The sequence below is a fragment of the Gadus macrocephalus genome, chromosome 21, assembly GCF_031168955.1.
Source record: "Gadus macrocephalus chromosome 21, ASM3116895v1".
Lineage (NCBI taxonomy): Eukaryota > Metazoa > Chordata > Actinopteri > Gadiformes > Gadidae > Gadus > Gadus macrocephalus.
The window spans coordinates 744,261-769,333 of NC_082402.1; the positions used below are offsets into that span (position 1 = coordinate 744,261).

The window sequence follows — 25,073 nt, forward strand, 5'->3', positions numbered from 1 at the left end:
ACGAGTATAAGTATCTATCATATGAGTATAAGTATCTATCAAATGAGTTTAAGTATCTCATGAGTATAAGTATCTATCATATGAGTATAAGTATCTATCAAATGAGTTTAAGTATCTCATAATAGTATAAGTATCTATCAAATGAGTTTAAGTATCTATCATATGAGCATAAGTATCTATCAAATGAGTGTAATTATCATGAGTATCAGTATCATATGAGTATAAGTTTCTATCATATGAGTATATGTATCAATCATATAGTATTAAACTCATATGACATTTGTACTCATCTGACATATACTTATACTATAAGTATCTATCATAGAAGTATAAGTATCTACCATATGAGTATAAGTATGTATCATAGGATAATAAATATCATATGAGTATAAGTATCATAGGAGTATAAGTATTTATCATAGGAGTATAAGTATCATATGATTATAAATATAGGAGTATAAATATAGCAGTATAAGGATCCTATGAGTATAAGTATCATATGAGTATAAGTATCATATGAGTATAAGTATATAATATGAGTATCAGTATCATATGAGTATCAGTATCTATAATATGAGTATCAGTATCATATGAGTATCAGTATCTATAATATGAGTATCAGTATCATATGAGTATCAGTATCTATAATATGAGTATCAGTATCATATGAGTATGAGTCTCCATTATATCTTTGACTGACTGGTGAAGAGTCTGAAGATGCCCAGCACCGCGGCGATGGGCTCAAAGCTCTGCTCCAGGTTGTCGTTGGCGGCCTTCAGCTCCCCATCAACCACCGTGGTCGTCCCGATGGTGAAGTCGACGACGACACTTCCCGCGCTGGCAAACAGAACAGTCCGTTAGCATCCCGTTAGCATCCAGCTCCATCATGTAGGATGTAATCTACGATCTGAATATATATATATATATATATATATATATATATATATATATATATATATATATATATATATATATATAATAGTTTAATATGATATAACACATATGAAAATGGTATTGATATGGTTGGTATGCGTCATATAATAACATGGTACCTGAATCCTCGCACATTAATCGACCTGAATCCTGTGAGCGATCGATAGTTTGCCTCCAGCTGTGAGAGAAGCAGACTGTGAGTTCAGGTCTGTCACGTCTACAGAACAGAATGTGGCCGAACATAGACCCACCACTGGCTGTACTCTTCCTCTCAGGGCTATGAACTGGCTGCTCGTTGGAATACTCAGTTCTGGAGTGAAGGTCAGGTCTAGGGTCAATAACATGACCACCTCGATCTCATCTGAAAGGCACAAGAGAACACGCATCATATCCTTCACATGATTGCAGTGATCGTCATCTATCACATCCTCCGTCCTCCATCATCATCTTTGACCTACTTTGGCTCATCTACAACATCTTTCTGTTGCTACGACAACCGTTTAACCAATGCCTCGTGTGTGAATCTGAGCTTGTGATACTTTAGTAATTAATAATGAAATGTTTCCTCCAGATTGTCACACTACAAAGGTAGTCGTGCATCCGGTTTGGGTTTGAGTTAACCACCTTCTCAGTCTTACCTGGTGGAGGAGAGGGGGTGGAGGAGGGTGGAGGAGAGGGGGTGGAGGTGGGTGGAGGAGAGGGGGTGGAGGAGGGTGGAGGAGAGGGGGTGGAGGAGGGTGGAGGAGAGGGGGTGGTGGTGGGTGGAGGAGAGGGGGTGGAGGAGGGTGGAGGAGAGGGGGTGGTGGTGGTTGGAGGAGAGGGGGTGGAGGAGGGTGGAGGAGAGGTGGTGGAGGTGGGTGGAGGAGAGGGGGTGGTGGTGGTTGGAGGAGAGGTGGTGGAGGAGGGTGGAGGAGAGGGGGTGGAGGAGGGTGGAGGAGAGGGGGTGGAGGAGGGTGGAGGAGAGGGGGTGGAGGTGGGTGGAGGAGAGGGGGTGGAGGAGGGTGGAGGAGAGGGGGTGGAGGAGGGTGGAGGAGAGGGGGTGGAGGAGGGTGGAGGAGAGGGGGTGGAGGTGGGTGGAGGAGAGGGGGTGGAGGAGGGTGGAGGAGAGGGGGTGGAGGAGGGTGGAGGAGAGGGGGTGGAGGAGGGTGGAGAAGAGGGGGGTAAAGGACAAAAAGTGCGATCTGTTTGGGAAAAAGTGAAAATAATAAGTAATTGTTTTTAGTAAAGAATGCAGTTTGAATTGTTGGGAGGGGAATTGTTGAGCTATTAGAACGTACTGAGTGGGATTTGTTGGGAGAGCTGGCAGTATTCTTCATCAGGAGGAAGGGCATTGATGCATCCACACGTCTCATCAGTGATGTTGTCACATGACCCATGCAGAAGACACTTGTCACATGGCCAGCGATACGGATCCTCACATGTGCATTGGAACCCAGCCCCGAATGGAGAGCAAACTGAGGAAAGAAAAACACTGAGTTTTCATATTCAAAGGGATACATTTTGTGATGGAAAACAGTCAGTCTATCCTGGAATGTACAGTTATTCAAAACGAAATATTAACCAAACTATGTCGTTCAGCTGGAGCTTCCATATATATCTATTCAAAGCAACGTTTTAGCAAATTTGACAAATTGTCTAACTTTCTCATGGATTTTTCCGAACATTTCACTTCTCCATGCTCAATTTCACGTCTATTTACATATTCACTTGCATGTTTATGGAGTTTAGGAATATGGCACTTACATGCAAAGCAACAAGCAAATACATGATACTTGAAACCTGTGATGCGATAACACAACATTGGCAGAACTTTGTGTTCACCTGTGGTGATGTTGACCTCCGAGATCAGTATGTTGCTGTCGATGGGGAAGGGGTAGCTGATGTTATCCAGGATAATCCTCAGTTCCTCTATCACTGTAACATTTGTGGTTTGCAGCTCGATAGTAGTCAGGTACTCATAGACCACTGGAGGACCTGCAGTGAGAACAGGTGCATCATGGGAAAGTATCCATTTCAAATACATTAGGTTAGAACGGGTGTACTTGATGTTTGCCAGGAAGCCAACTCTTTTCAAAGCCCTACTTGTTGATGGAGGTGGAGAAGTGGTTGATGGAGGTGGAGAAGTGGTTGATGGAGGTGTAGAAGTTGTGGACGGAGGTGCAGAAGTCGTGATAGGACAAGTTGTATTGACTGTTTGGAGACAAAAGTCAAGTTCATAGTTTGAATAAACGTTGAACACAAAGCTATTCACCTCATAACCTGCTGACATTAAGAAGCAAATCACCATAACACATTATAAAGTTCTTCTAAAATAATGACTTCTAAAAATTGGAGGGAGTCCTTAGAGTTAGCGATTTAACCATGTCTATTGTTTGATCAATCCCAGTATGGGTCCATACTCTTACATTAAGGACTCAGGAGAATTGAGGCCTTGTACAGTGTCACAGCTTCAGATTCTTGGCTGTGTCTATAGCTTTATGTCAACTGTGACCAGACATGAGAACGTACTGAGTTGGGAGAGCTGGCAGTATTCTTCATCAGGGGGAAGGGCATTGATGCATCCACACGTCTCATCAGTGATGTTGTCACATGACCCATGCAGAAGACACTTGTCACATGGCCAGCGATACGGATCCTCACATGTGCATTGGAACCCAGCCCCGAATGGAGAGCAAACTGAGGAAAGAAAAACACAAACAATGTTACTGAAAACTTGGTCCAAATGATACACTTTGTGGATGACGGTTAACATTTGTGATAGAAAGGTGGGATCAGACTTTCCAAGAATTGGTCATTTTGAAAATTCAGAGAGAATTGACCAATGTATGTGGATCAGTGGTAGCTTCTCATAATGTCCATTCGATGCAACATTTGAGCAAATTTGACCAATTGTTGAACTTTCCTGCCAGTTTGACCAATCATCGCACTTCTACATATTTAAGGTGATGAATATTTACCCTCTCCCTTGCTTGTTTATGGAGTCGAGGAATATGGCACTTATATTTCAAGTGATACACTTTTTAAAAATGTTTCATTCTTACTGAAAGACTTGTCTATAGCTTGAATGAGATTATATCCATTAATCCATCTCAAATGTTTATGCATATATTCCTGATTCCCAAAACTTTAGGGCTAAAAACATAGAAAAAAAACCACAAATTAAGCAGCATCTTCTTCAGAAGAGCTGCCTTTAAATCGTGCATTTTTGGTCACAACAGTCACAAAAGATCTCAGCCACATCCAGCAGAAACGGTTCAATACAGTCATAACACATCGTCAAACATGATGGACAAGCAAATACAGGATACTTCAAACCTGTGACCCAGTCATCTGCATAGAGCGATAACACAACATTGGCAGAACTTTGTGTTCACCTGTGGTGATGTTGACCTCAGAGATCAGTATGTTGCTGTCGATGGGGAAGGGGTAGCTGATGTTATCCAGGATAATCCTCAGTTCCTCTATCACTGTAACATTTGTGGTTTGCAGCTCGATAGTAGTCAGGTACTCATAGACCACTGGAGGACCTGCAGTGAGAACAGGTGCATCATGGGAAAGTATCCATTTCAAATACATTAGGTTAGAACGGGTGTATTTGATGTTTGCCAGGAAGCCAACTCTTTTCAAAGCCCTACTTGTTGATGGAGGTGGAGAAGTGATTGATGGAGGTGGAGAAGTGGTAGATGGAGGTGGAGAAGTGGTTGATGGAGGTGGAGAAGTGGTTGATGGAGGTGGAGAAGTGGTTGATGGAGGTGGAGAAGTGGTGGACGGAGGTGTAGAAGTGGTGAACGGAGGTGCAGAAGTCGTGATAGGACAAGTTGTATTGACTGTTTGGAGACAAAAGTCAAGTTCATAGTTTACTTAAACGTTTAACACAAAGTTATTCACCTCATAACTTGCTGACATTAGGAAGCAAATCATCACAACACACTATGAAGTGCTTCTTAAATAATGACTTCCATAAATGGGAGGGAGTCTTTAACGTTAGTGATTTAACCATGTCTATTGTTTGATCAATCCCAGTATGGGTCAATACTCTTACATTAAGGACTCAGGAGAATTGAGGCCTTGTACAGTGTCACAGCTTCAGATTCTTGGCTGTGTCTATAGCTTTATGTCAACTGTGACCAGACATGAGAACGTACTGAGTTGGGAGAGCTGGCAGTATTCTTCATCAGGGGGAAGGGCATTGATGCATCCACACGTCTCATCAGTGATGTTGTCACATGACCCATGCAGAAGACACTTGTCACATGGCCAGCGATACGGATCCTCACATGTGCATTGGAACCCAGCCCCGAATGGAGAGCAAACTGAGGAAAGAAAAACACAAACAATGTTACTGAAAACTTGGTCCAAATGATACACTTTGTGGATGATGGTTAACATTTGTGATAGAAAGGTGGGATCAGACTTTCCAAGAATTGGTCATTTTGAAAATTCAGAGAGAATTGACCAATGTATGTGGATCGGTGGTAGCTTCTCATAATGTCCATTCGATGCAACATTTGAGCAAATTTGACCAATTGTTGAACTTTCCTGCCAGTTTGACCAATCATCGCACTTCTACATATTTAAGGTGATGAATATTTACCCTCTCCCTTGCTTGTTTATGGAGTCGAGGAATATGGCACTTATATTTCAAGTGATACACTTTTTAAAAATGTTTCATTCTTACTGAAAGACTTGTCTATAGCTTGAATGAGATTATATCCATTAATCCATCTCAAATGTTTATGCATATATTCCTGATTCCCAAAACTTTAGGGCTAAAAACATAGAAAAAAACCCACAAATTAAGCAGCATCTTCTTCAGAAGAGCTGCCTTTAAATCGTGCATTTTTGGTCACAACAGTCACAAAAGATCTCAGCCACATCCAGCAGAAACTGTTCAATACAGTCATAACACATCGTCAAACATGATGGACAAGCAAATACAGGATACTTCAAACCTGTGACCCAGTCATCTGCAAAGAGCGATAACACAACATTGGCAGAACTTTGTGTTCACCTGTGGTGATGTTGACCTCAGAGATCAGTATGTTGCTGTCGATGGGGAAGGGGTAGCTGATGTTATCCAGGATAATCCTCAGTTCCTCCATCACTGTAACATTTGTGGTTTGCAGCTCGATAGTAGTCAGGTACTCATAGACCACTGGAGGACCTGCAGTGAGAACAGGTGCATCATGGGAAAGTATCCATTTCAAATACATTAGGTTAGAACAGGTTTATTTGATGTTTGCCAGGAAGCCAACTCTTTTCAAAGCCCTACTTGTTGATGGAGTTTGAGAAGTGGTGGATGGATTTAGAGAAGTGGTTGATGGAGGTGGAGAAGTGGTAGATGGAGGTGGAGAAGTGGTTGATGGAGGTGGAGAAGTGGTTGATGGAGGTGGAGAAGTGGTTGATGGAGGTGGAGAAGTGGTTGATGGAGGTGGAGAAGTGGTTGATGGAGGTGGAGAAGTGGTTGATGGAGGTGGAGAAGTGGTGGACGGAGGTGTAGAAGTGGTAGATGGAGGTGTAGAAGTGGTGAACGGAGGTGCAGAAGTCGTGATAGGACAAGTTGTATTGACTGTTTGGAGACAAAAGTCAAGTTCATAGTTTACTTAAACGTTTAACACAAAGTTATTCACCTCATAACTTGCTGACATTAGGAAGCAAATCATCACAACACACTATAAAGTGCTTCTTAAATAATGACTTCCATAAATGGGAGGGAGTCTTTAAAGTTAGTGATTTAACCATGTCTATTGTTTGATCAATCCCAGTATGGGTCAATACTCTTACATTAAGGACTCAGGAGAATTGAGGCCTTGTACAGTGTCACAGCTTCAGATTCTTGGCTGTGTCTATAGCTTTATGTCAACTGTGACCAGACATGAGGACGTACTGAGTTGGGAGAGCTGGCAGTATTCTTCATCAGGGGGAAGGGCATTGATGCATCCACACGCCTCATCAGTGATGTTGTCACATGACCCATGCAGAAGACACTTGTCACATGGCCAGCGATACGGATCCTCACATGTGCATTGGAACCCAGCCCCGAATGGAGAGCAAACTGAGGACAGATAAACACAAACAATGTTACGGAAAACTTGGTCCAAATGATACACTTTGTGGATGACGATTAACATTTGTGATAGAAAGGTGGGATCAGACTTTCCAAGAATTGGTAATTTTGAAAATTCAGAGAGAATTGACCAATGTATGTGGATCAGTGGTAGCTTCTCATAATGTCCATTCGATGCAACATTTGAGCAAATTTTACCAATTGTTGAACTTTCCTGCCAGTTTGACCAATCATCGCACTTCTACATATTTAAGGTGATGAATATTTACCCTCTCCCTTGCTTGTTTATGGAGTCTAGGAATATGGCACTTATATTTCAAGTGATATACTTTTTAAAAATGTTTCATTCTTACTGAAAGACTTGTCTGTAGCTTTAATGAGATTATATCCATTAATCCATCTCAATTGTTTATGCATATGTTCCTGATTCCCACAACTTTAGGGCTAAAAACATAGAAAAAAAACCACAAATTAAGCAGCATCTTCTTCAGAAGAGCTGCCTTTAAATCGTGCATTTTTGGTCACAACAGTCACAAAAGATCTCAGCCACATCCAGCAGAAACTGTTCAATACAGTCATAACACATCGTCAAACATGATGGACAAGCAAATACAGGATACTTCAAGCCTGTGACCCAGTCATCTGCAAAGAGCGATAACACAACATTGGCAGAACTTTGTGTTCACCTGTGGTGATGTTGACCTCAGAGATCAGTATGTTGCTGTCGATGGGGAAGGGGTAGCTGATGTTATCCAGGATAATCCTCAGTTCCTCTATCACTGTAACATTTGTGGTTTGCAGCTCGATAGTAGTCAGGTACTCATAGACCACTGGAGGACCTGCAGTGAGAACAGGTGCATCATGGGAAAGTATCCATTTCAAATACATTAGGTTAGAACGGGTGTATTTGATGTTTGCCAGGAAGCCAACTCTTTTCAAAGCCCTACTTGTTGATGGAGTTTGAGAAGTGGTGGATGGATTTGGAGAAGTGGTTGATGGAGGTGGAGAAGTGGTTGATGGAGGTGGAGAAGTGGTAGATGGAGGTGGAGAAGTGGTTGATGGAGGTGGAGAAGTGGTTGATGGAGGTGCAGAAGTTGTGGACGGAGGTGCAGAAGTCGTGATAGGACAAGTTGTATTGACTGTTTGGAGACAAAAGTCAAGTTCATAGTTTACTTAAACGTTTAACACAAAGTTATTCACCTCATAACTTGCTGACATTAGGAAGCAAATCATCACAACACACTATAAAGTGCTTCTTAAATAATGACTTCTATAAATGGGAGGGAGTCTCTAAAGTTAGTGATTTAACCATGTCTATTGTTTGATCAATCCCAGTATGGGTCAATACTCTTACATTAAGGACTCAGGAGAATTGTGGCCTTGTAGAGTGTCACAGCTTCAGATTCTTGGCTGTATCCACAGTTTTATGTCAACTGTGACCAGATATGAGGACGTACTGAGTTGGGAGAGCTGGCAGTATTCTTCATCAGGGGGAAGGGCATTGATGCATCCACACGTCTCATCAGTGATGTTGTCACATGACCCATGCAGAAGACACTTGTCACATGGCCAGCGATACGGATCCTCACATGTGCATTGGAACCCAGCCCCGAATGGAGAGCAAACTGAGGTCAGAAAAACACAATATCTCCATTTATGTTGGGAAGCCGTTATGTAATTGTAACATCTGGCAATCAAGTGAAAACATTTTGCTTAAAATATTAACAGTTCCCTCTTAACTCAGTCACAAGACACAGAGTCAGTAACTCAACCACTCAGTCTCAGTAACTCAACTGCTCAGTCTCAGTAACTCAACCGCTCAGTCTCAGTAACTCAACCGCTCAGTCTCAGTAACTCAACCGCTCAGTCTCAGTAACTCAACCGCTCAGTCTCAGTAACTCAAACGCTCAGTCTCAGTAACTCAACCGCTCAGTCTCATTAACTCAACCGCTCAGTCTCAGTAACTCAACCGCTCAGTCTCAGTAACTCAACCGCTCAGTCTCAGTAACTCAACCGCTCAGTCTCAGTAACTCAACCGCTCAGTCTCAGTAACTCAACCGCTCAGTCTCAGTAACTCAACCGCTCAGTCTCAGTAACTCAACCGCTCAGTCTCAGTAACTCAACCGCTCAGTCTCAGTAACTCAACCGCTCAGTCTCAGTAACTCAACCGCTCAGTCTCAGTAACTCAACCGCTCAGTCTCAGTAACTCAACCGCTCAGTCTCAGTAACTCAACCGCTCAGTCTCAGTAACTCAACCGCTCAGTCTCAGTAACTCAACCGCTCAGTCTCAGTAACTCAACCGCTCAGTCTCAGTAACTCAACCACTCAGTCTCAGTAACTCAACCACTCAGTCTCAGTAACTCAACCGCTCAGTCTCAGTAACTCAACCTAGGGGACGTTGTGGGCCGGGTCACAGGGGGGAGGGTGGAGGCCTGGCCCCTGGGGGGAGGGTGGAGGCCTGGCCCCTGGGGGGAGGGTGGAGGCCTGGGCCCTGGGGGGAGGGTGGAGGCCTGGCCCCTGGGGGAGGGTGGAGGCCTGGCCCCTCGGGGGAGGGTGGAGGCCTGGCCCCTGGGGGGAGGGCGGAGGCCTGGCCCCTGGGGGGAGGGTGGAGGCCTGGCCCTGGGGGGAGGGTGGAGGCCTGGCCCCTGGGGGAGGGTGGAGGTACCTGTGGTGATGTTGATGTCCGTGATCTCGACAGCAGGACTGAGGGCCAGAGGGAAGCTGCTGTTCTCCAGCCGGGCGCGGAGAGTCTCCAGGGTGGCCAGGTCTATGAGGTGGAGCTCCACCACCACCTCCAGCACCACCTCCGCCTGCAGTGCTGCAGCCACAACACACACTTATGCTGCGTTTTATTATCTATCCGTCTCGGAGGTCCGAGGACGTTGCCTAGCGACATGCACGAACATGCCCATTTCCCTCGGACAGCAAACTCGCCATCTCGGTTGAACTCAGTGGTGACCAAGCAAAATTCCGAGACAGAATTCAAGATGGCTGCGCCCAGTGTGACATGAAGCATGAACTGTTTTCATTGTGCTTGGGCCGCTTTGGTGGTTTAAATGGCAATTTAAATCACTCGTATTACTGCAATACCTTACTGCGTCCGTATCTCTGCCTATGGCCTATTTTTTGTCCATGTTTTCCTCCAACGACCGAGCGAAATAATAAAACGCTTGAAGTGTGGGCGTGGCGTCAGATCCGAGATCCGAGTCGGTTTGCAGAGAATACTCAAACGCACCATTAGAACGGGTTCTGTGTCCTCGGCCACACCCTCCTACGCCCCGTACGATGGACCATCACCCTCAGCGTACGGAACCAGGAGGAAGGAGACAGGAACCAGGAGGAAGGAGACAGGAACCAGGGGACAGGAACCAGGAGGAAGGAGACAGGAACCAGGGGGAAGGAGACAGGAACCAGGGGACAGGAACCAGGAGGAAGGAGACAGGAACCAGGGGGAAGGAGACAGGAACCAGGGGGGAGGAGACAGGAACCAGGAGGAAGGAGACAGGAACCAGGAGGGAGGGGACAGGAACCAGGGGGAAGGAGACAGGAACCAGGAGGAAGGAGACAGGAACCAGGAGGGAGGAACCAGTAAACCAGGAGGGAGGAGACAGGAACCAGGAGACAGGAACCAGGAGGAAGGAGACAGGAACCAGGAGGAAGGAGACAGGAACCAGGAGGGAGGAACCAGGAACCAGGAGGGAGGAGACAGGAACCAGGAGGGAGGAACCAGGAGGAAGGAGACAGGAACCAGGGGACAGGGACCAGGAGGAAGGAGACAGGAACCAGGGGGAAGGAGACAGGAACCAGGGGACAGGAACCAGGGGACAGGGACCAGGAGGAAGGGGACAGGAACCAGGAGGAAGGAGACAGGAACCAGGAGGAAGGAGACAGGAACCAGGGGGAAGGAGACAGGAACCAGGGGACAGGGACCAGGAGGAAGGAGACAGGAACCAGGAGGAAGGAGACAGGAACCAGGGGGAAGGAGACAGGAACCAGGGGGAAGGAGATAGGAACCAGGGGGAAGGAGACAGGAACCAGGAGGAAGGAGACAGGAACCAGGAGGGAGGGGACAGGAACCATGAGGAAGGAGACAGGAACCAGGAGGGAGGAGACAGGAACCAGGAGGGAGGAACCAGGGGGAAGGTGACAGGAACCAGGAGGGAGGAACCAGGAGGAAGGAGACAGGAACCAGGAGGAAGGAGACAGGAACTAGGAGGGAGGAGACAGGAACCAGGGGGTAGGAGACAGGAACCAGGGGGTAGGAGACAGGAACCAGGGGGAAGGAGACAGGAACCAGGAGGAAGGAGACAGGAACCAGGAGGAAGGAGACAGGAACCAGGAGGAAGGAGACGGGAACCAGGAGGAAGGAGACAGAAACCAGGAGGGAGGAGACAGGAACCAGGAGGAAGGAGACGGGAACCAGGAGGAAGTAGACGGGAACCAAGAGGGAGGAGACAGAAACCAGGAGGAAGGAGATGGAAATAGGATTCAGGAAATATGAACCAGGAGCTAGCACATTGGAACGAGGAGGTAGGTGATCTGAACCGGATTAGATGAGGCAGTAAACGATCAGATCTCATTTTAGGGCGTAAGTGATCCCCATTGTAAAAGGACAAGCACAATACATTGAGTCCTCTGTTTACATTCCTAGAGGCCTTGGCTGAACGCGCCCTCTCTCTTTCTAGAAGCCAATGATTAACCCCTGGCACTTCCTCAAGACCTCAGCTCTTATTGTGTTTGGAGAGACATTCTTAGTTAGAGACGCATGGGTTACTTTGGTTTCATACATTGGTTTATTTATTCCAGTCTCCATTCCAGGGGTCGGCAACCCTAGGCCGCTGGCACCACTGGCACGCAGCGGCAGCATAATTATTGGCACACTGGCAAAAAAAAACAGCGTGAAAAAATTTCCATTTCGGATCTCAATGAGGTGATGGCTGCTGTGGTGAAGGTGATCAACTTTATAGTGAAGCGATCTGCACTGACGCACAGACAGTTCCAGTCCCTGCTCGAGGAGATGGACAGCGCATACAGCGATCTCGCTCTCCACTCAGCCGTGAGGTGGCTAAGCTGCGGAAAGGTTTCCGAGCGGTTTGACGGCTGCTTCGATGCATCACGGCCTTTCTGTCCACAGCTGGAGGACGAGCAGTGGGTGGTGAAACTCATGTTTCTGACGGATATAACGGGACTCAACGAGCTCCATCTCCGACTGCAAGGTGCAGGGCCAACTGTTTTGGACATGTGCGACACATGGACGGCTTTTGTTAGCAGTATTTTCATGTGATATTGCTATATCCACTTTCCGCTACTTCCGCCACTTAAGAGAGCTGTCCTCCCAGCGCAACATCAGCAACGCTGAAATATGTGCTTATATGCGCGAGCTTGAATCGGAGTTCACAACAAGATTTGGGGACTTTAAAGGTCCCATGACATGCTATTTTATGTATTCTTTAATATAGGTATTAGTGGGCAACTAACACAGTATTCAAAGACGTTCCCGAAATTCAGCCGTGGTGCAGAGTTACAGCCACTCCAAGCCAGTCGCACATTGAGCTTCCCCCAAATACGCTGTTTTGGCTTCTGTAGCTATAATAATAATAATAATAATAAATTCAATTTATATAGCGCCTTTCAAGGTGCCCAAGGTCGCTTTACAAGAGGTGTACACAGGGGGGGGGGGGGGGGCAGGTTAAAGGCCATAGGCCTCTAAGAAGAGGTGTGCCTTCAGGAGCTTTTTGAAGGACTCCACTGAAGTGGCACAGCGGATATGGAGGGGGAGCAGATTCCACAGAGTGGGGGCAGAGGCGCAGAAGGCCCTGTCCCCAAAGGTCTTGAGTCTGGTGCGGGGGGTTTCCAGCTGGTCCTTAGCAGAGGACCTGAGGGACCGCAGGGGGGTGTAGGGATGGAGGAGGTCAGAGAGGTAACGGGGGGCCAGAGCATGCAGGGACTTGTAGGTGAGTAGGAGGATTTTAAACTTGATCCGGGACTTAACAGGTAACCAGTGGAGCTGCATCAGGATGGGAGTGATGTGCTGCCAGGGCTTAGTGCCAGTTAAAACCCTGGCAGCTGAGTTCTGAACATATTGCAGTCGGTCCAAGGTTTTGGAGGGGAGACCTGTGAGGATGGAATTACAATAGTCCAGACGGGTGGAGATGAAGCAGTGGATGAGTGTTTCAGTGACTGAGTCTGAGAGTGAGGGTCGGAGTCTTGCGATGTTTCTCAGATGGAAGAATGCAGATTTTGTGGTGTTGTTGATATGAGGCTGAAATGACAGGGTGGGGTCAAGGATGACACCCAGGTTGCGGACTACGGGGGATGGGGTGATAGGGCAGCCATCCACTTCCAGCAGAAGATCCCCAACCTTCCTGAGCAGTGACTTGGGGGGCCACGACCATGAGCTCTGTTTTATTGCTGTTCAATTTGAGTAGATTAGAGGTCATCCAGATTTTTAGGTCTTGCAGACAGTTGATGAGTGGGGCCGCTGGAAACTGAGTTGAGGGTTTGGTGCTGATGTATAGTTGGGTATCATCAGCGTAGCAGTGGATATAACTATAATGCAAGTGAGGAGGAGCGGGTCAAGGAGGAGGGTGGGCGCACACAGCCTTTAGCCGTGTTCTGTAAATATTCTAGAACACACGGGAGTCCTGGAGCTCTATATCTAAATATTATCATATAGCCTACATAGATATCTATATCATATAATATATATTATCACGGCCAAAAGCTGTGTGAGCCGATATTATGAATCTCAAATGACCGCGTTGGGTTCTCCGACGTTCCTGGTTCTTCCACGTCCACATCAATGTGAAGTAGACTGAACCGCGACAAGAAGGAGAGAGGGATTGTTGCCGGGCAGCGCTTAGGCACCTCCGCCTCCGGCGGTGGTCCCTCAGCGGGTCTCAAGCTGGAGACATTCGCCGCCAACAATCCCTTTCTCCTCCAAGTCGTGGTTCATGTTCTTGAGGGAGTCAAAGCCAAAGTTCCTTCCCCCCAATTCCTTCTCAACCTTGGCTGAGATAACCCCCACTACGAGTCTCGTTGTAGAAATACCAGAGACGAGAGTCCGACGTGTTATGCGCCATAACACCAAAAGCAGAACGGTTATCCAAATAACAAGGAAGTGTACAACACTTGCGTTACAGTCCTGGTGCTCTGTATCTAAATAATATCATATAATACATAGATATCTATATCATATAATTAGGGCTGTCAAAAGATTAAAATTTTTAATCTGATTAATCACAGGGTAGCTGTGGATTAATCACGATTAATCACGATTAATTACCATTCATAAATATGCCCGGAATTTCTGAATTTCTCTGTATATTGTTGTAGGAACGGAAAGATAAATGACAGAAGGTGGATATATAGGCATTTAGCATGTTCTTTTATTCATGAAAGAATCCAGATGATGGTGTTATTAATAATGAAAAATAAAATCGAACTTAAACATACCACACCATATTTCAATTTTTGTTTTGTGCCAGTCTCTTTGCAATGCCTATGAGCATATAACATTTTTATTTTTATTTTTTTAATCGAACTTAAAGATAACAGTCATCCCAAACGTTATGGGCATCTTAGCCATTGCTAAGTTTAGAATGGTTAAACATTGGTTGAACATTTTCCCTTTTTTAAATTAACAAACTACCACACCTTCGTACAATAAAATGTGTCTCTCTTGGCTATTCTTCTTTTAGCCAGTTGCTGAGGCAAACTAACTGGTTGACATTTTCTGAAAGTAAGGCTGACCGTTTCTTTTGCACGATGTGGCCTGCCACCGAGAAGAGTCTTTCACATGGAACTGTGGATGCAGGAGTCGCTAGATATTTGCAAGCCAGCAGGGCCAGCTTGTCATGGGCTCCTGAATGAGCAGACCACCACTGCAATGGACAGTCCTCCATACTAATGCAGGGCTCTGCCCTGTACCTGTGTATGTCTCTGCCAGGCTGCACCTCCTCATCAGAATCAGAATCTGAGCACATTTGTAGGAGCAGGCTCATTTTCTTCTTGGGTGGCCCATCTTCAGAAGTCTGTGGAGACCTTCTTGGTGATTGTTCATGCAGCATGCCTCCCAGTGTGGTCCACACCTCTTCTCTTTCACTCTTGGGCAGGGTCTTCAAGTCTTTAAAGCGTGGATCCAGGGCCGTTGCAAGCTTGAGCCATGCGTTGTTGGTCTTTTCTTGGCGGGAGGCTAGGTCTTCTTTGAATGCCGTCTTAAATCGCACCACATATGCAGGGTCCTCATCAGAGACCTCCATTACACGACGCAAGTGGCAGAGGGCAGGCAGTACAACAGAGCAGGATACATAGGCCTCCCCACCCAGGATCTCAGTTACATACCTGCAGTTGAATGAAACACACACACACACACACACACACACACACACACACACACACACACACACACACACACACACACACACACACACACACATCATTAAGTTATTACAACAGAAGTTGGTAGTTTACAAAAAGGTAACATATAATTTCAATTTAATTAATTACATTTTATTTCAAACTATAGGCCTATTAATAATTCATATGTGGATTACTTACCGACAGGGCTCTAGAAGAGTCTCAAGTCTTTGCACCTTGTCCCATTCTGGTGGTGTCAGCATAATGAGTTTGTGCTGCTGTTGGTCCAGGGTTGCTTTTATTGCTGCTTGATTGCGGTTCAGACGCTTGACCATATCCACCGTCGAATTCCAACGTGTTGGAACGTCCTGGACCAGCGGCTCCTGCTTCTGTCCAAGGGCAGCTTGTTGTGCTTGAAGCTCCGCGGTGTTTGCCGGACTGTGTTTGAAGTGGCCCACAATTTTGCGAGACTTGGACAATGCATGCACAAATCCGCTGTCAGAGAGGCTCACCGTGATGCTTCTCTGTAGGATGTGAGCTATGCAAGGCATGTGCTCAAATGTCAAAAGTCTAGCCGCAGCGATCATATTGCGTGCGCTGTCGGTCCCTATAGTTGTGACTTTTCCTTCTATTTCCCACTTGCGTGCTACTGTTAGGAACTGCTCTGCACATGCTTCTGCAAAGTGACGCTCTTCTGTTTTCATTGTAGTTAGCGCAAACGACTTCAGTTCCCATGTTTTAGTGATATGATGTGCAGTTACACCCAGGTAATTGTTGTTACTCACAGAGGTCCAGTGGTCTCCTGTCAGGGCGACATAGTCAGCTACAGCCAAATCCTCTTCTTTCTTTTTCTTTTCCGTTTTGTAGAGGTCGTGGATTTTAGTCATTACTGTGCCTCTTGACGGTGGCTTGTAGAATGCGTCGCGTGAAGCAACTTGTAACACTTCCGCGAGGCCCTTGTCCTCGACAATATTAATCGGCCAACAGTCTTTTGCAATCCATTTGGCAATTTTTTGGGTCAAGTTCTCAGAAATAGACTTACTTAATGCACGGCCTTCGGTGAGCGTTGTCTGAACCAAGCCCCCTGGTCTTGCCCCAGAACTTGAAGAGCCGACAAACGCATGCTTAGCGTTGATATGGTACTTTAGGCTGGAAGTGCTTCGGTGAAACGAAAACTCCTTCTTGCAGAGTGTGCAAATCACTGCTTGTTTATTAAGTGTTCCATCTTTGTTTTTTTTTAATTCAAACTTTCCATCCAAAGGGCCAACAACTTCTTTCGGTTCAGTATCCATCTTGTGTCTCAGTCAAAACTCTAGAGCGGCAAATAGCGGCGGCAAGTGCTGGAGCGGGAAATATTGGGCGGGTCATTTTGCGCATGCGTTAATGCGTTAAAGAAATTAATACGTTAATTCCACAAATTAATCACCCTGCGTTAACGCGTTAATTTTGACAGCCCTACATATAATACATATTATCACGGCCAAAAGCTGTGTGCGCCTCCAGACGATATTATGAATCACAAACGACTTAGTCGGGTTCTGCAACGTCTCTGGTTCTTCCACTTTCCCATCAATCTGAAGTAGACTGAACCGCGCGCTGCCGGCTGCCCGCTGCCGGGCGATGGTGCCTTGCGGCAACCGGCGGCATGTCGCAGTTCATGTACTTCAGCGAGTCAAAGCCAAAGTTCCTTTCCCCCAATTCCTTCTCAACCATGGCTCAGATAACCCCCACTACAGTCTCGTTGTGGAAATACAAGAGACGTCAAAGAACCGACAAGAAACACTTGCGTTACAGTGGGTGTATTCACTCACACACATGTGGCGCTCGCACGGTCGTGTCTCATTGGCAGGCCAACGTCTCTGGGCGGGCCAGGCAGAGTAAGGGGAGGAGCTTAGATGCTTTATGACGTCATAAATAAAGACATTCCAAATCAGCGCACTTGAGCCTCCGTTTTTTCAAAGGCAAGCAGAACAGCTAGTGCTCGTTTTACACCAAACGCGAGTTTTAGCCACTGGGGGACCATAGGCAGGCTAGGGGAACTCATATTTATGTTAGAAAACCTCATAAAGTGAGATTTTCATGTCATGGGCCCTTTAAGAGGTTCAGACCCATGTTCTCTTTCCTGATCAAGCCCGAAAGCTTTGATGGGCATGAACTGGATACATCCCTGGCAGACTGGTTGGATGCACAGGACATGGAAATGCAGCTGATTAGGCTGAAGAGCTCAACACTCTGGTTGTCTTAAGTTTGCAGAGCTATGGAAACAACTGGAAACCACAGCAGCGAAAGATCACGGAGCCTGCATCCTCGCCTGCTGGGCGTCTGCACCAGAGAAGTTCAGCTGTCTCCGGAGCGTTGCGTTGGCTCTGCTGTCAGTCTTCGGGAAGCTCACATTCGATTGGTTGACAGGACTGCCCGTCGGCGGGGCGGCCGTTGATGCAGGTGCAGACACCCTCGGCGATGACATCACAGGCGCCGTGGGCCAGGCAGCTCTCGATTGGCCAGGCGAACCCTTCCTGGCAGCGGCACTGCTCACCCGCGCCCACCGGCGCGCATGCTGCGGACAGTAAACAAACCGCGTTGTCATGGCAGCTGCCGGGTGAGGTAGGGGCTTTCAATAAGAGCGAGAACGACATGAAGAATGATGTCAATACTGGTGTACTGTTCTTGTGATCAGTGGTCTCACATGGGTCCTACCTGTGGTGACCTGAATCTGGCTGATCTGGGTAATGTTGTTGAGTTGGACCGGGAGGCTGATGTTGTTCAGTGCGGCTATGAGGCCGGAGGAACCGTTCACTTCGATGTCGATCACGTACGTCCAGTTAAACGTCGCCTCTGCAGGAGTTAGAGGTCAGGTCAAGTAGGAGCCTCTCGTGATGCTGTTCTAGTTCAGCCTCTAATGAGGCTGTATTGGACCGCAGGACCGCACTACAGCCTCATTAGAGGCTGTAGTAGAACAGCGTCATTAGAGGCTGAACTAGAACAGCGTCATTAGAAGCTGAACTAGAACAGCGTCATTAGAGGCTGAACTAGAACAGCATCATTAGAGGCTGAACTAGAACAGTGTCATTAGAGGCTGAACTAGAACAGTGTCATTAGAGGCTGAACTAGAACAGCGTCATTAGAGGCTGTAGTAGAACAGCATCGTTAGAGGCTGTACTAGAACAGCCTCATTAGAGGCTGTAGTAGAACAGCATCATTAGAGGCTGAACTAGAACAGTGTCATTAGAGGCTGAACTAGAACAGCGTCATTAGAGGCTGAACTAGAACAGCGTCATTAGAGGCTGTAGTAGAACAGCATCATTAGAGGCTGAACTAGAACAGCCTCATTAGAGGCTGAACTAGAACAGCCTCATTAGAGGCTGAACTAGAACAGCCTCATTAGAGGCTGAACTAGAACAGCCTCATTAGAGGCTGAACTAGAACAGCGTCATTAGAGGCTGAACTAGAACAGCGTCATTAGAGGCTGTAGTAGAACAGCCTCATTAGAGGCTGAACTAGAACAGCGTCATTAGAGGCTGAACTAGAACAGCGCCATTAGAGGCTGAACTAGAACAGCATCATTAGAGGCTGAACTAGAACAGCGTCATTAGAGGCTGAACTAGAACAGCGTCATTAGAGGCTGAACTAGAACAGCATCATCAGAGGCTGAACTAGAACAGCTTCATTAGAGGCTGAACTAGAACAGCGTCATTAGAGGCTGAACTAGAACAGCATCATCAGAGGCTGAACTAGAACAGCATCATTAGAGGCTGAACTAGAACAGCATCATTAGAGGCTGAACTAGAACAGCGTCATTAGAGGCTGAACTAGAACAGCCTCATTAGAGGCTGAACTAGAACAGCATCATCAGAGGCTGAACTAGAACAGCTTCATTAGAGGCTGTACTAGACCATATCAGGTAGCGATAACCAGTTTAATTGCTAACTTAATTTTTGTTATAGTTTAGTTTGAAGACCAACCATCTGGTGTCGCTCTTTTCTGGCGTAACATCTGCGGAGGAATGTCCTGAGGCACATAACACACAGACACAAAGAGGAGAGTCCAGTGTAATAACTGGCTAACAACATTCAACACAAACATATGAAATGGGCGACAGTTCAATAGTTTAATAATTGGACACGGTTCTCATGAATGCTGTACCACTGATATTACATTCTAAAAATAACACTCTACCTCTAATCTCACGAACACTAACTGATTTCATAAACACTTTCTCTGATCTCATAATCGCTTGTACCTCTGATCTCATAATCACTTGTACCTCTGATCTCATAATCACTTGTACCTCTGGTCTCATAATCACTTGTACCTCTGATCTCATAATCACTTGTACCTCTGGTCTCATAATCACTTGTACCTCTGATCTCATAATCACTTGTACCTCTGGTCTCATAATCACTTGTACCTCTGATCTCATAATCACTTGTACCTCTGGTCTCATAATCACTTGTACCTCTGATCTCATAATCACTTGTACCTCTGATCTCATAATCACTTGTACCTCTGATCTCATATTCACTTGTACCTCTGATCTCATAATCACTTGTATCTCTGGTCTCATAATCCCTTGTACCTCTGGTCTCATAATCCCTTGTACCTCTGGTCTCCAGCCAGCCAAAGCTGTAAAGGACTCCCTAGACTCCAGGATGAGGTAGAGCAGGAGGAGGCTGCATGCCAACAGCCCCAGGGTCAACGTCGCCATCTCTGTCAGAGGGGGGATGCAGGAAAAACATACCTTTGGTAGCATTTTGATTGTATATTTAACATATTGTAATATGATTCTATAAAACCATAAAACAATAGAATACACCTGTGGGAGTGTGTGTGGAGGATGGGTGGTTTAGACAGCCTCACCTGGCCGAGACTGATTGGGAACGATTCGGATAGCCAGCCCGCCACACACACGCTCGCACACACACTCACTCGATCACTCACACACTCACTCACTCACTCGATCACTCACACACTCACTCGATCACTCACACACTCACTCACTCACTCGATCACTCACACACTCACTCGATCACTCACACACTCACTCGATCACTCACACACTCACTCACTCACTCGATCACTCACTCACTCGATCACTCACACACTCACTCACTCACACACTCACTCGATCACTCACACACTCACTCACTCACTCGATCACTCACTCACTCGATCACTCACACACTCACTCACTCACACACTCACTCGATCACTCACACACTCACTCACTCACTCGATCACTCACTCACTCGATCACTCACACACTCACTCACTCACACACTCACTCGATCACTCACTCACTCACACACTCACTCGATCACTCACACACTCACTCACACACTCATATTCATACACATACATGCACAAATTCTTCCACACAGATTCACACCATTATGAGCATGGTATCAATGAATGAGTGATTCTGTCATCATATGTCATCATAGCAGGTGATCGCCATTCTGACCTTTAATGGAGGTTTCTTGGCTGAGGCTTGATCACACCCTCACCATAAGAAGGGAAACACAGAATCAAGAAGCGTCTGCTGGTGGATCATCTATAGAGAGAGACATAATGTTCATATCAATCATGAGTTGGATTGAGAGTGATCCGAACATTAACTAACGACATACAAATAAAAGTATCGGCAACAATAACTAGCTACTCTCAATAACCAGTCCCTGGTATAAACCAGTTCATCATTAGAACCAGTCCCTTATAATAATCGTACTACTATAATAGCTGGCCTGTCGCACCAGTTCCTCAAGCTAGTCATGTGCGCATGTGCCAAGCAGCCTGCAGCTCAAACACACACACAACATGCGCGATGGCATACATACGCCGCATGCACGCACATACACGCCGCATACACACACCACACGCACACACACCGCACGTCAAGTCAAAGGCAGCGACACGCAAAGTTAGATCAAACTAATAGTGCATATATTTCAGCTTTCTTTGGATCGTTCCCGTTAAGGACTAGCGGGGGGCAACCTCTGCCCAGGGGGGCCGTGGCCGTGGCCGTGGCCCCCCTGGGCCCCAAGTGGCTACGCCCCTGCTTGTAGCAGAGAGGCTAAAGAGCATGTAGCAGAGAGGCTAAAGAGCATGTAGCAGAGAGGCTAAAGAGCATGTAGCAGAGAGGCCGGAGGAACCGTTCACGTCGATGTCGATCACGTACGTCCAGTTAAACGTCGCCTCTGCAGGGGTTAGAGGTCAAGTAGGAGCCTCTCGTGATGCTGTTCTAGCACAGCTGCTCGTGATGCTTTACATCACACATCTACCATCAAATATCTACAGCGGGTTTGAAGTTATTAAGAACAACAGAAACTGATAACCGTGAAGGGCCCGAGTCACAGGTGAGGAGAAAGCTGCCATTGTTTAATGTCTCCGTGTCTAGTCTGAGGTTTGGGATGAAGAAGAGAACAAATCACTCTCTCTGTCTGTCTCTCTCCGACTCTATGTCTCTCTATGTCTCTCTTTGTTACGCTATTCTCTCTCTCTCTCTCTCTCTCTCTCTCTCTCTCTCTCTCTCTCTCTCTCTCTCTCTCTCTCTCTCTCTCTCCTCGTACCTGTAAACATGTGCCTGACATTGGAAGCTTCTAGCTAGGCACGGATATAATAATAATAAATGAAATGTATATAGCGCTTTATATGGTACTCAAAGACGCTTAGATATGAACTCCTAATCTTGGTACTTCTATCAGACTGATGTCAAACACTTTTATTATATCATGATAACAATCATATTATAATAACAATTATTAACTGCTAATTACTTCCAAATTACAGTTTTTCTCAATCGTTTAAACACGTTTACTGAAACTAAAGTTAGATGCTAATTAGTTGTTGCATTTTAGATACTTTTGTAGGCTAGTGTTTCCAGGTGAACCAAGTTTGTTAAATGATGAGATTTGTGCTCAGAGTTTTGCAAAAAATGTGATTTAGAATTTCTATAGAATTTCTTCTGTGAAAACAGTGGAATTGTTCTTAGAATTTAGCAGTCTGCAGTCTTTTAGTTCATACATGAGCTTCATGTTTTCAGAATTTTGTGCATAGTTCAATACTTTTGTGTGTGTACAAAAAATAAACGGTAACAATTACAATAATCACAATTTCTCTCTCGCTCTTACACAAACGCACACGCACACACACACACACACACACTTGAATGGCGATAATCAGTTGAGAATTGTTAATGGCTACCAGTGTTGGGATAGTTCACTTTCTACGTGAACTAGTTCAAAGTTCAGTTCACAAATTTTAAAATGAACTAGTTCAGTTCAACGTTCATAATTCAAAGATTTGAACTAAGTTCACAGTTCCAAAAAAAAGTTCATAGTTCTTTTTTTCAATATGTTGCTGTGTGAGCTATTATTTTTTTCCGGTATTTTGAACATCGAGCCCACTTCGTGATTTGTCTAGGATGTAATAGAGTGGTTGAATCAAGCATCGTAGCGAAATAGTTTCTATCGTGTTTTATTGTACATTTAGCGCATTTTGTAAATCCCATTGATTTCTGTTGGAAGACTCATTGCTCGTTGGCCGGAAGCGGAAAGGAAACTAGTTTGGTTGTAGTTGAAATTTGGTTGTAGTCTTTTCGCTCGGTTCTAGCCCTACTGTTGAGTCGGAGAACCGAGCGAAAAGACTACAACCAAACGTAAACAGCCCCCATTTCCGTTTCCGGCCAACAAGCAATGATCCTAGGAGGTATTCTAGTCCGCTGAGCTATGAGCCAGAGAGCTAACGTTATGGATTGTACATATTTATAATTCGAAATTCGTCTCAGCCTTTATACCACAGACACTCTAGGGTCTATAGCATATAATATAACCGTGTTGTCTGATTACAGTTTGATTCATTTTTCACAATTTAACAGATCTCGTTTTGAAGAATAATCACCGCGCCATTCGTTTCAATGGGAATCGGGACGGTCTATACTTTCAACATAAAATGTATTATTTATATTTTTTAATTCGTCCCAGCCTTTACACCACAGACACTATAGGTCTATAGCATATAACCGCATTTTCTGATTGCAGTTTAATGTAACAGTAAGCTGACAACACCGCAACTGCAAATTAACCACACGGAGATAACCATGGCAACCGGTCAAACAAATGTTCTCATTCTGCGCGCGCATCCGCCGTTTTGATAAACAAATAACCCCCCAATTGAACGAAGTTAAACCGAGTGCGCGTGCCGTTCACAGACACCAGAATGAACGAGTTCACAGTAGGGCTGTCAACGAATATTCGAAGTTCGAATATTCGTTCGAAATGAATCCAAAAACGCGAATTTGAACGTGAAAATTAATATTCGAATGTGAAAAAACACTCCCGCGGTACAAGCGCCTCTATCTGCTTTGTGAATGAGCCTCTGTCTGTTCGCGATGTCCCTCATAATATTCGAATTCGAAAACACGTAACAGACTAGTATTGTGAAGAGCGAATGTATTTTATCCCCTCGGGGTTTCCGTACTTGGATATAGGTATTCCAGCTCTCACGCTGTGACTGGGTGACTTCTGATATGTAAGTAAACGAGACTATTTTCCCTTCCACGCTTGTGTCATTCTTGTCATATAAATATCTAAGTGCCAACGCTCGGTTACACAAGCGCCTATCTGCTTTGTGAGTGAGCCTCTGTCTGTTCGCGATGTCCCTCATAATATTTGAATGTGAAAAAACACTCCCGCGGTACAAGCGCCTAACTGCTTTGTGAATGCCTCCGTCTGTTCGCGATGTCCCTCGTTTTAAAGTAAGGAAATGCCCAGCAGGAAGCCGCCGCCCACCAGCACTCTCAACGAGACGTATATATATATATATATCCCACTAATTTGAACCATGGTTTTGTTGCATTATTGACATATTGACGGCAACTGCGTAAAATAGGCAACCAGATATTCGAATAGTTCGAATTCGTGATTTTTTTCCAAACGAACATTCGAATGTCATTTTTGAGCAATTTTGACAGCCCTAGTTCACAGTAACGTTCATCAGGCAGTAATACAGTACGTTCAGTTCACGTTCGCCGAAAATATGAACGAGTTCATGAACTATCGTTCAATGAACGCGTTCAGGCACAACACTGATAGCTACTACGTGTTGAATAAATATTAAATACTACTACATTAACAATCAATAAACAAATGGCTCTACAACAGCCCCACACATAATTAACAAATGATTGTGTAATGTTCAAAGTTATTTACTTGTTAACTTAAATCAAAACTATAATAAGTCACATGTTGTCCTGAGATGACCACTACCACCGTCGTCATGACGATGTACACCTGGATGGGGGTCTCTCTGCGACCCCCACTGACCAGTGAACACACTGCACACTTTAAATCAGCGGAACACAGTACTAACAGTCCTGTGATCTCCCATCACAGGAGAGCGCCAGCGAGGAGAACAAAGCATAACTTACCGGCTCCTCGAAGCTGCACGGAGGACTGGATGGTGTGTGGCGGCACACTGTCCACTGAGAGAAACGCCTCCTGAGATACGGTTCACACCTGTCGGACTGGTTTAGCTGCTCCCCTGCGCTGGAACAGTCCTTCAGCTGCCGGTACGGCAGTGTGTGCAGGACCCTGGATATTCCCCTCGCTGGCAGGAATTCAAACCTTTCCAGCACTTCCTGGAGTTAATGTTTTATTGAACTAATCTCAATCATCCGATTGGGGAGATTCCTTTATCCAAAACCAACTCCAACAAAGGA

The 25,073-nt window shown here is 45.6% G+C and overlaps 3 protein-coding genes and 2 long non-coding RNA genes across 5 annotated transcripts; all 5 read right to left on the reverse strand.

Annotated features, from left to right (window-relative positions):
- Positions 1–683: 683 nt before the first annotated feature.
- Positions 684–1,546, reverse strand: LOC132450270 (adhesion G protein-coupled receptor F5-like). The gene is made up of 3 exons (XM_060042345.1): positions 1,185–1,546; positions 1,053–1,111; positions 684–837 (listed from the first exon to the last, which is right to left on the reverse strand). Exons 1-3 carry the CDS (start codon positions 1,320–1,322, stop codon positions 684–686), a joined length of 351 nt encoding a protein of 116 aa, XP_059898328.1. The 5' UTR covers positions 1,323–1,546.
- Positions 1,547–2,040: 494 nt separating this feature from the next.
- LOC132449623 (uncharacterized) lies at positions 2,041–2,947 on the reverse strand. The gene is made up of 3 exons (XR_009523619.1): positions 2,755–2,947; positions 2,211–2,387; positions 2,041–2,114 (listed from the first exon to the last, which is right to left on the reverse strand). It is a non-coding gene; the product is annotated as an uncharacterized LOC132449623 (long non-coding RNA).
- A 78-nt stretch (positions 2,948–3,025) lies between these two features.
- On the reverse strand, positions 3,026–4,587 carry LOC132449622 (uncharacterized). Its single transcript, XR_009523618.1, has 3 exons — positions 4,308–4,587; positions 3,442–3,609; positions 3,026–3,123 (listed from the first exon to the last, which is right to left on the reverse strand). It is a non-coding gene; the product is annotated as an uncharacterized LOC132449622 (long non-coding RNA).
- Positions 4,588–6,434: 1,847 nt separating this feature from the next.
- Positions 6,435–24,817, reverse strand: LOC132449617 (adhesion G-protein coupled receptor F3-like). Its single transcript, XM_060041350.1, has 10 exons — positions 24,779–24,817; positions 19,959–20,065; positions 19,321–19,366; positions 18,056–18,193; positions 17,751–17,915; positions 9,666–9,818; positions 8,458–8,625; positions 7,948–8,139; positions 7,687–7,839; positions 6,435–6,988 (listed from the first exon to the last, which is right to left on the reverse strand). Exons 2-10 carry the CDS (start codon positions 20,061–20,063, stop codon positions 6,780–6,782), a joined length of 1,329 nt encoding a protein of 442 aa, XP_059897333.1. The 5' UTR covers positions 20,064–20,065; positions 24,779–24,817; the 3' UTR covers positions 6,435–6,779.
- LOC132449611 (E3 SUMO-protein ligase ZBED1-like) lies at positions 14,367–16,762 on the reverse strand. The gene is made up of 2 exons (XM_060041342.1): positions 15,560–16,762; positions 14,367–15,343 (listed from the first exon to the last, which is right to left on the reverse strand). Exons 1-2 carry the CDS (start codon positions 16,648–16,650, stop codon positions 14,686–14,688), a joined length of 1,749 nt encoding a protein of 582 aa, XP_059897325.1. The 5' UTR covers positions 16,651–16,762; the 3' UTR covers positions 14,367–14,685.
- Positions 24,818–25,073: the final 256 nt, after the last annotated feature.

Excerpts from the sequence above, each read along its gene's own strand:
- LOC132450270 (XM_060042345.1), bottom strand. The coding sequence starts at position 1,322 with ATGATGCGTGTTCTCTTGTGCCTTTCAGATGAGATCGAGGTGGTCATG. Across the intron at positions 1,112-1,184 it reads GAGGAAGAGTACAGCCAGTG|CTGGAGGCAAACTATCGATC; the intron begins GTGGGTCTATGT and ends CTTCTCTCACAG. Across the intron at positions 838-1,052 it reads ATTAATGTGCGAGGATTCAG|CGCGGGAAGTGTCGTCGTCG; the intron begins GTACCATGTTAT and ends TCTGTTTGCCAG.
- LOC132449611 (XM_060041342.1), bottom strand. The coding sequence starts at position 16,650 with ATGGATACTGAACCGAAAGAAGTTGTTGGCCCTTTGGATGGAAAGTTT. Across the intron at positions 15,344-15,559 it reads ACTCTTCTAGAGCCCTGTCG|GTATGTAACTGAGATCCTGG; the intron begins GTAAGTAATCCA and ends ATTCAACTGCAG.
- LOC132449617 (XM_060041350.1), bottom strand. The coding sequence starts at position 20,063 with ATGGCGACGTTGACCCTGGGGCTGTTGGCATGCAGCCTCCTCCTGCTC. Across the intron at positions 19,367-19,958 it reads TGGCTGGCTGGAGACCAGAG|GACATTCCTCCGCAGATGTT; the intron begins GTACAAGGGATT and ends TATGTGCCTCAG. Across the intron at positions 8,140-8,457 it reads CTGCCAGCTCTCCCAACTCA|TCAATACAACTTGTCCTATC; the intron begins GTACGTCCTCAT and ends GTCTCCAAACAG.